We start from the raw sequence: 10230 nt of genomic DNA, 5'->3' as shown, positions 1-10230 counted from the left end.
TTTGTTGAATTTGTTAATAGTCCATATTGATACAGAAACACTAAACCATGATTTATATTTATTAAGAACAAGTTGATTGACAAAGTCATGAAAAATTGGACGAATTGAAAAATGATCCATGTCAGAAGTATGGTTCAAAGCAAATATGTAGTGAGTGTAAAGTTTGATTCGTTTTTAATGAGTGAGAATTTACAACAATCAACACATGCTTCTCTTTGAACGAGTTAATATAATATCAAACCTTTATGAAATAAATTAAAAATGTACATTTTGGTTCCTCAACTGCGTTGCCCTCTCCAGTCAGCAGATGGCGATGTGCGTATTTTAGATACAGGCGACGCTGCCAGTGTGACGTATAATCTAGTGGACGGGACGCTCCAACAACAACAGCTAGTCAGACACCTCGGTAGCTTTCTAGCAAACATAGCTACAACATTCACGCTCTTTACTCTGTTTTTGGTGTATATTAGTCGCTGTCTATTAAACACACTTCTGTCGTATGTACTTGTTGGCCCATTTAATTATATGTTTTCGTTGTTTGTCAGCTAGCTGGTTTGCTAAGTTATCTTAGAACTAAGCTAGTCGCTAATGCTAGCTAGCTAACATCCCCGACCATGAGTTCACTAAGCTACTCTCCTCCTGATAAAGAAGAGGTCTGCTGGACGGAGAAAGAAGCTCTCGTCAAAGAGGAGGAGGAAGAGAAGGATGTTACAATACAAAAAGAATTAGAGGGTGAGGCTGTTACCGTGAAAGAAGAAGAGAAAGACGTTTCAGTGAAAGAAGAGGAAGACGCGTTCAGAGTGAAAGAGGAGGAGGATGTTACAGTAAAAGAAGAGGAGGAAGAGAAAGAGGCGGAGGATGCAGTTTATGGCGTGAAAGAGAAGGGGGAGATGACTGTCACATTGGAGGAAGAAGAGGAGGTTGGAGATCTGTTTAACACCAGTAAGTACCGTCTCTGCAGTCGTTGAACCAATATGCAGTAAAGGGGTTCTACACTTGAATGTTGTTCTGTAGGAATGGCTGAAGCTACACTGTAACGTGTAGAACATCAAGAGTGGACCATCAACAAAACGTTAACAATTGATCAAATGCATCCAATGACAATGTCTTAAATACTGTAGTCCTCAATATCTCTTATTAGATTGTCCCAATATGTAGTCTTTAAAGGAGCAATCAGCTTTTTGTTTTACTCCAATGTTTGTCAGTAAATATAAACAAACACTGTATATCCTCAAAACATGGTTAAAGCTATAATGTTGATGTCATGGATGGTTGCATTTCTCCAGCCCCATCCCTCAGCTTTTTACCGAAACGGGCAGGGAGTACGCTTTGTTATTGTTTCTACTAGAGGTCGACCGATTATGATTTTTCAATGCCGATACCGATTATTGGAGTACCAAAAAAAGGCGATACCGGTTAATCGGCCGATTTATGTATATTTTTATATATATTTATATACACCCACATTTTTGTAATATTGACAATTGCAACAATGCTGAATGAACAATGAACACTTATTTTAACTTAATATAATCCATATATAAAATAATTTTAGTCTCAAATAACATGAGAACATATGTTAAAAGGAACCACCAGCTTTCATGTGTCTTCAATATTCCCAGTTCAGAAGTTTTAGGTTGAAGGCTCCTTGATGCATTCACATAACAGGTAGTCAGCCTCCTTGTGGAGTGCAATGTAATCGTCCACAATCTGTGTCCAAAAATGCCGATCACCGATTGTAATGAAAACTTGAAATCGGCCCCAATTAATCGGCCATTCCGATTTAATCGGTCGACCTCTATTCTACACAGCGCGATATCAACCCTGAGCATATTGGGTTGTATTTCTCCACTACTTCACTGTATTCCTGCCGTAAGCTCTGGACCATTACACTGGATAATCGCACCTAGCTAGCTGCTACCGAGTGGCCCAGTCCCGAAGCTAGCCTTGAGCCATCTCCCGGCCTGCTCAGTGGACCCTATGATCACTCGGCTACACAGCTGATGCCTCCCAGACTCTTCACTAAGACGACTAGGAGCCACTACATCACCGGATTCCTGCCATAAGCTCTGGACCTTTGCACCGGACGCACCGGATTGGCTATAGTGGCTAACGCCCTTGTCCCGAAGCTAGTACCAGTTAGCCTCAAGCCAGGTGCATTTCTCAGCTAGCAAACAAAATTACTCCAGCTACAATACCTCTTTTGCCAATTGGCTTGGACCCTTTGTCAACACGGAGCCCCGCCGATCCATCACGTCTGGTCTGCTGCCGTAATTCTGTCCGATATGCCGTCAACCGGCCTTTGCCGGACGTCGGTGATGCCCTTGTCCCGACGCTAGCACCAGTTAGCCTCGAGCCAGGCGCATCTCCTGGCTAGCATAGTAACGACTACCTAACGGCTTCCCTGTTTCATACAGTTGAAGTCGGAAGTTTACATACACTTAGGTTGGAGTCATTAAACTCGTTTTTCAACCATTTCTTGTTAACAAACTATAGTTTTTGCAAGTCGGTTAGAACATCTACTTTGTGCATGACACAAGTAATTTTTCCAACAATTGTTTACAGACAGATTATTTCACTTATTCGCTGTTTCACTGTTTCACAATTCCAGTGGGTCAGAAGTTTACATACACTAAGTTGACTGCCTTTAACTTCTCTAGGGTATGTGGGACGCTACCGTCCCACCTGGCCAACATCCGGTGAAATTGCAGAGCGCAAAATTCAAAAATACTAAATTCAAATATTTAACATTCTTGAAAATATATGTTATACATCAAAAGAAAGCTTAACTTCTTGTTAATCCAGCCAAAGTGTCAGATATCAAAAAGGCTTTACAGCGAAAGCACACCATGCGATTATCTGAGGACAGCGCCCGCATACAAACACATGAAAATGCTTTTTCAACCAGGCAGGTGCAACACAAAAGTCAGAAATAGCGATATAATTAATGCCTTACCTTTCAAGTTCTTCTTCTGTTGGCACTCCAAAATGTCCCGAAACATCACAAATAGTCCTTTTGTTCGATAATGTCCTTCTTCATGTCCCAAAAATGTCAATTTATTTGGTGCTTTTGATTCAGAAATACACCGGTTTCAACTCGCCCAACATGCCTACAAAGTATCTAATAACTTACCTGTAAACTTGGTCCAAACATTTCAAACCACGTTCCTAAACCAATCTCAGGTACCCTAAAACGTAAATAATCATCGGTGATGCCCTTGTTCCGACGCTAGCACCAGTTAGCCTTAAGCCAGGCTCATCTCCCAGCTAGCATAGTAATGACTACCTAAAGGCTTCCCTGGTTCATATATTGCTGTTCACTGGACCCTATGATCACTTAGCTACAAAGCTGATGCCTGCTGGACTGTTCATTAATCACGGTACTCAATTTTGTTTATTTTGTTTATCTGTCGGCCCCAGCCTCGAACTCAGGCCCTGTGTGAAGTTAACTGACCCTCTCTGCCCATTCATCACCATTGTACCTGTTGTTGTTGTCTTACCCATTGTTGTCTTAGCTTGCTCTCCCAACACCTGTAATTGCTTTATGCCTCACTTTGTCTCTCTCTAATGTAAATATGCCTTGTATACTGTTTATGGTAGTTATCATTGTTTTATTTTACTGCAGAGCCCCTAGTCCCACTCAACATGCCTCAGAGAGCTCTTTTGTCCCACCTCCCACACATGCGGTGACCTCACCTATCATAACAAGTGCCTCCAGAGATGCAACCTCTCTTATCATCACTCAATGCCTAGGTTTACCTCCACTACCCACACCCTACCATACCCCTGTCTGTACATTATGCATTGAATCTATCCTACCACGCCAAGAAATCTGCTCCTTTAATTCTCTGTCCGCAACACACTAGACGACCAGTTAGCCTTTAGCCGTACACTCATCCTACTCCTCTGTTCCTCGGGTGATGTAGATGTTAACCCAGGCTCTGTGTGTCCCCAGGCGCTCTCATTTGTTGACTTCTGTAACCGTAAAAGCCTTGGTTTCATGCATGTTAACATCAGAAGCCTCCTCCCTAAATTTGTTTAAATTAAATTCTCCAGAAATCTCTCACTATTGCCACCTCAGCTCCCAGCTGTGCCCATGACATCATATGTGACTCGATTGCCCTCCATCTATCTGCATAGTTCGTTCTGTAAACTGGCATATGCTTAATACCCCGGCCATCCTACAATCCAAACTAGATGCCCTCAATCTCACACAAATTATCCAGGAACCCACCAGGTACAACCCTAAATCCGTAAACATGGGCACCCTCATAGATATTATCCTGACCAACTTGCCCTCCAAATACACCTCTGCTGTTTTCAATCAGGATCTCAGGAATCACTGCCTCATTGTATGCATCCGTTATGGGTTCGTGGTCAAACGACCACCCCTCATCACTGTCGAACGCTCCCTAAAACACTTCTGCGAGCAGGCGTTTCTAATCAACCTGGCCCGGGTATCCTGGAAGGATATTGACCTCATCCCGTCAGCAGAGGATGCCTGGTTGTTCTTTAAAAGTAATTTCCTCACCATCTTAAATAAGCATGCCCCTTTCAAAAAATGTAGAACTAAGAACAGATATTGCCCTTGGTTCACTCCAGACCTGACTGCCCTCGACCAGCACAAAAACATCCTGTGGTGTACTGCACTAGTGTCGAATAGTCCCTGCGATATTAAACTTTTCAGAGAAGTCAGGACCCAATACACACAGTCAGTTAGGAAAGCAATGGCTAGCTTTTTTTAAACAGAGATTTGCCTTCCTGTAGCTCTAACTTCGAAAAGTTTTGGGACACTGTAAAGTCCATGGAGAATAAGAGCACCTCCTCCCAGCTGCCCAATGCACTGAGGCTAGGAAACACTGTCACCACCGATAACTCCACGATAATCGAGAATTTTTTGACTAGTCTGTTCAACCTCTCTTTCATATCGTCCAAGATTCCTCAAGATTGGAAAGCTTCCGCAGTCATCCCCCTCTTCAAATGGGGTGACACTCTATACCAAACTGTTACAGACCTTTTTCCATCCTGTCCTGCCTTTCTAAAGTCTTTGAAAGCCAAGTTAACAAACAGATCACTTACCATTTAGAATCCAACCGTACCTTCTCCGTTGTGCAATCCGGTTTCCGAGCTGGTCATGGGTGCACCTCTTCCACGCTCAAGGTACTAAACGATATAACCGCCATCGATAAAATACACTACTGTGCAGCCATCTTCATCAACTTCAATTCTCGGGCCGACTCTTTTCTCTGTATATATCATCGATGTCGCTCTTGCTGCAGGTGATTCCTTGATCCACCTCTACCAGATGACACCATTCTGTATACATCTGGCCCTTCTTTGGACACTGTGTTAACAAACCCCCAAACGAGATTCAATGCCATACAACACTCCTTCTGTGGCCTCCAACTGCTCTTAAACGCTAGTAAAACTAAATGCATGCTCTTCAACGGATCGCTGCCCGCACCCACCCGCCCGACTAGCATCACTACTCTGGACGGTTCTGACTTAGAATATGTGGACAACTACAAATACCTAGGTGTCTGGTTAGGAAAGCAATGGCTAGGAGTTGCACCCCTTCTGAAAAAACCTACACTCGATCCCTCCGATGTCAACAACTACAGACCAGTATCCCTTCTTTCTTTTCTCTCCAAAACTCTTGAACGTGCCGTCCTTGGCCAGCTCTCCCGCTATCTCTCTCAGAATGACCTTCTTGATCCAAATCAGTCAGGTTTCAAGACTAGTCATTCAACTGAGACTGCTCTTCTCTGTATCACGGAGGCGCTCCGCACTGCTAAAGCTAACTCTCTCTCCTCTGCTCTCATCCTTCTAGACCTATCGGCTGCCTTCGATACTGTGAACCATCAGATCCTCCTCTCCACCCTCTCCGAGTTGGGCATCTCCGGCGCGGCCCACGCTGGATTGCGTCCTACCTGACAGGTCGCTCCTACCAGGTGGCGTGGCGAGAATCCGTCTCCACACCACGTGCTCTCACCACTGGTGTCCCCCAGGGCTCTGTTCTAGGCCCTCTCCTATTCTCGCTATACACCAAGTCACTTGGCTCTGTCATAACCTCACATGGTCTCTCCTATCATTGCTATGCAGACGACACACAATTAATCTTCTCCTTTCCCCCTTCTGATGACCAGGTGGCGAATCGCATCTCTGCATGTCTGGCAGACATATCCGTGTGGATGACGGATCACCACCTCAAGCTGAACCTCGGCAAGACGGAGCTGCTCTTCCTCCCGGGAAGGACTGCCCGTTCCATGATCTCGCCATCACGGTTGACAACTCCATTGTGTCCTCCTCCCAGAGCGCTAAGAACCTTGGCGTGATCCTGGACAACACCCTGTCGTTCTCAACTAACATCAAGGCGGTGGCCCGTTCCTGTAGGTTCATGCTCTACAACATCCGCAGAGTACGACCCTGCCTCACACAGGAAGCGGCGCAGGTCCTAATCCAGGCACTTGTCATCTCCCGTCTGGATTACTGCAACTCGCTGTTGGCTGGGCTCCCTGCCTGTGCCATTAAACCCCTACAACTCATCCAGAACGCCGCAGCCCGTCTGGTGTTCAACCTTCCCAAGTTCTCTCACGTCACCCCGCTCCTCCGCTCCCTCCACTGGCTTCCAGTTGAAGCTCGCATCCGCTACAAGACCATGGTGCTTGCCTACGGAGCTGTGAGGGGAACGGCACCTCAGTACCTCCAGGCTCTGATCAGGCCCTACACCCAAACAAGGGCACTGCGTTCATCCACCTCTGGCCTGCTCGCCTCCCTACCACTGAGGAAGTACAGTTCCCGCTCAGCCCAGTCAAAACTGTTCGCTGCTCTGGCCCCCAATGGTGGAACAAACTCCCTCACGACGCCAGGACAGCGGAGTCAATCACCACCTTCCGGAGACACCTGAAACCCCACCTCTTTAAGGAATACCTAGGATAGGATAAAGTAATCCCTCTCACCCCCCCTCCCCCTGAAAATATTTAGATGCACTACTGTTCCACTGGAGGTCATAAGGTGAATGCACCAATTTGTAAGTCGCTCTGGATAAGAGCGTCTGCTAAATGACTTAAATGTAAATGTTAAATGTAGACTGTAAACTCTCCTTCCAGAATCATATTAAGCATCTCCAATCCAAAATTAAATCTAGAATCGGCTTCCTATTTCGCAACAAAGCCTCCTTCACTCACGCTGCCAAACATACCCTCGTAAAACTGACTATCCTACCGATTCTTGACTTCGGCGATATCATTTACAAAATAGCCTCCAACTCTCTACTCAGCAAACTGAATGCAGTCTATCACAGTGCCATCCGTTTTGTCACTCATACCACCCACCACTGCGAACTGTATGCTCTCGTCGGTCGGCCCTCGCTACGTATTCGTCGCCAAACCCACTGGCACCAGGTCATCTATAAGCAGGAGGTATATCTCACTGGTCATCCCCAAAGCAAACACCTTCTTTGGCCGCAGTTCTCTGCTACCAATGACTGGAACGAATTGCAAAAATCGCTGAAGTTGGAGACTTATCTCCCTCACTAACTTTAAGCATCAGCTATCTGAGCAGCTTACTGCTCGCTGCAGCTGGACACAGCCCATCTGTTAATAGCCCATCCAACTAGCTACCTCATCCCCATTTTTTTATTGACTTTTTTTGCTCTTTTGCATACCAGTATTTCTACTTGCACATCATCATCTGCACATCTATCACTCCAGTGTTAATTTCCAAATGTGTGATTACTTCGCTACTATGGCCTATATATTGCAGTGCCTCCTTACTCCATTTGCACACTCTGTATATAGATTTTTCTATTGTGTTATTGACTGTACGTTTGTTTATTCCAAGTGTAACTGTTTTTTTGTCGCACTACTTTGATTTATCTTGGCCAGGTCACAGTTGTAAATGAGAACTTGTTCTCAACTGGCCTACCTCGTTAAATAAAGGTGAAAAACAAAATTTTATTAAAAATACATTTTAAAAATCATAACTTTTTTGACAACACCCAATTGGATACTGTCATTAACGCGGTTCTTAATACTGTAGCAAACATTATTTTAAGCAGGACATTCAAGCGAGCCTTACAACTATAATCCAAAGTAGTTTGAAATGCACTCATAAGCTTCCTGGAAATGGAGGTTACTTCTTGAGTTTTCCCCCATTCACATTCTGAATACATTGTGAAAACTAACATCTTTGCCATTTTTGCTCTAATCAGATATAGTACATTTACATTACATTTAAGTCATTTAGCAGACGCTCTTATCCAGAGCGACTTACAAATTGGTGCTTTCACCTTACATCCATAACTATCGGTTTCCTCATTAGTGGGGAGGAGTTTCTACAACCAAATTGCATGTGTATCGCCCTCGTGCCGCAATTTTAGTAAACACAGAAAGGGGCCTATATTGGAGACCAAAAGTCGTCTGGCACACTGCTTAGAGTTTCAATAACATGAATATCTTATTTCTAGCCTACAATCATCGATGTTACTACTAAAATATGACTATTCTTGCTCATTTTAAGACAATTGTCAAATAATTTTAACATTCATAACAGGTGTCAATTGTTGGACAACATCATGGCTACGCTGTTGTCATCACCTTTTACAGTGGATTTCCACTGCTGTGGGCCTTTAACCAGCTGTCTGACTTTGTTGTTCACACAGGAGAGATACGGGACTATCGTGGATCCTCTGGGGAGCCTCAACAACCTCATGATGCTGAAGAGGCAGAGATGAGTCTCTCCAGATCAGAACACCTCAATAAACACCTGCAGAGATCCACAGGGAAGAGACCTCACTGCTGCTCTGACTGTGGGAAGAGATTCACCTCCTCATCAGGCATTAAAATTCATCAGAGAATCCACACAGGAGAGAAACCTTATAGCTGTGGTCAATGTGGAAAGAGGTTTACTCAGTCAACAGGCCTGATATCACACCAGAGAATACACACAGGAGATAAACCATATAGCTGTGATCAATGTGGGAAGAGTTTTACTACATCTAGCACTCTGACTTTACACCAGAGAATACACACAGGAGAGAAACCTTATAGCTGTGGTCAATGTGGGAAGAAGTTTACTCAGTCAACCGGCCTGATATCACACCAGAGAATACACACAGGAGATAAATCTTATTGCTGTGATCAATGTGCGAAGAGTTTTACAACATCTGTCTCTCTGACTTTACACCAGAGAATACACACAGGAGAGAAACCTTATAGCTGTGGTCAATGTGGGAAGAGTTTTGGTCAATCTGGCAATCTGACAGTGCACCAGAGAATACACACAGGAAATAAACCTTATAGCTGTGATCAATGTGGGAAGAGGTTTACCACATCTGTCTCTCTGACAGTGCACCAGAGAATACACACAGGAGAGAAATCTTATAGCTGTGGTCAATGTGGGAAGAGTTTTGGTCAATCTGGCAATCTGACAGTGCACCAGAGAATACACACAGGAGAGAAACCTTATAGCTGTGATCAATGTGGGAAGAGTTTTACTACATCTGGCTCTCTGACTTTACACCAGAGAATACACACAGGAGAGAAACCATATAGCTGTGATCAATGTGGGAAGAGTTTTACTACATCTGGCTCTCTGACTTTACACCAGAGAATACACACAGGAGAGAAACCGTATAGCTGTGATCAATGTGGGAAGAGTTTTACTACATCTGGCTCTCTGACAGTGCACCAGAGAACACACACAGGAGAGAAATATTGTAACTTATAACTGTTGTCAATGTGGGAAGAGTTTTACTACATCTAGCCAGCTGACTTCACACACAGGAGAGACATCTCTTAATTATAATCAATGTGGTAAGAGAGACACTGATAAAAGATATCTGATTAAACATCAGAAAATACATGAAGGAGTTGTTTCATGATATCAATGAAATAATGACACAATGCAGAATGTTTTAACATTGTAGTAGGAGTGTTTTAATGATGTCACAATGTAGAACCCGAATCGTTTGCTCCCTGGTCTATTGATTTCAGCATTATATGGATATTAGCCTCAGGGCGAAAATCCAGGCTCTGAATTGAAAGACTACTATTTATGTAATATAACAAAAGTGACTAACAAAAAAGGAGTTGTGTTACACTTAACACGTTGGTGATTCACTTGAATCAAAATGCAACACTTCAAAATGTTTAGGTTTTCAATATATCCAAACTGTTTCTGCATTTTGGTTATTGATTTGAACACATTAAAACTGTGTTTTTACATTAC

General features: G+C 43.7%; 1 protein-coding gene and 1 pseudogene across 1 annotated transcript; both read left to right on the top strand.

Annotated features, from left to right (window-relative positions):
- The first annotated feature begins 376 nt into the window (after positions 1-376).
- On the top strand, positions 377-9862 carry LOC115134859 (zinc finger protein 501-like). The gene is made up of 2 exons (XM_065020283.1): positions 377-942; positions 8663-9862. Exons 1-2 carry the CDS (start codon positions 615-617, stop codon positions 9727-9729), a joined length of 1395 nt encoding a protein of 464 aa, XP_064876355.1. The 5' UTR covers positions 377-614; the 3' UTR covers positions 9730-9862.
- Positions 5556-8721, top strand: LOC135572478 (uncharacterized; annotated as a pseudogene).
- Positions 9863-10230: the final 368 nt, after the last annotated feature.

The sequence above is a fragment of the Oncorhynchus nerka genome, linkage group LG2 (genome assembly GCF_034236695.1).
Source record: "Oncorhynchus nerka isolate Pitt River linkage group LG2, Oner_Uvic_2.0, whole genome shotgun sequence".
In the NCBI taxonomy this organism is placed as follows: Eukaryota; Metazoa; Chordata; class Actinopteri; order Salmoniformes; family Salmonidae; genus Oncorhynchus; species Oncorhynchus nerka.
Note: the sequence above shows the minus strand (reverse complement) of the source record. Positions and strands in the feature narration are given on the sequence as shown.

Excerpts from the sequence above, each read along its gene's own strand:
- LOC115134859 (XM_065020283.1), top strand. The coding sequence starts at position 615 with ATGAGTTCACTAAGCTACTCTCCTCCTGATAAAGAAGAGGTCTGCTGG. Across the intron at positions 943-8,662 it reads TGGAGATCTGTTTAACACCA|GAGAGATACGGGACTATCGT; the intron begins GTAAGTACCGTC and ends TTGTTCACACAG.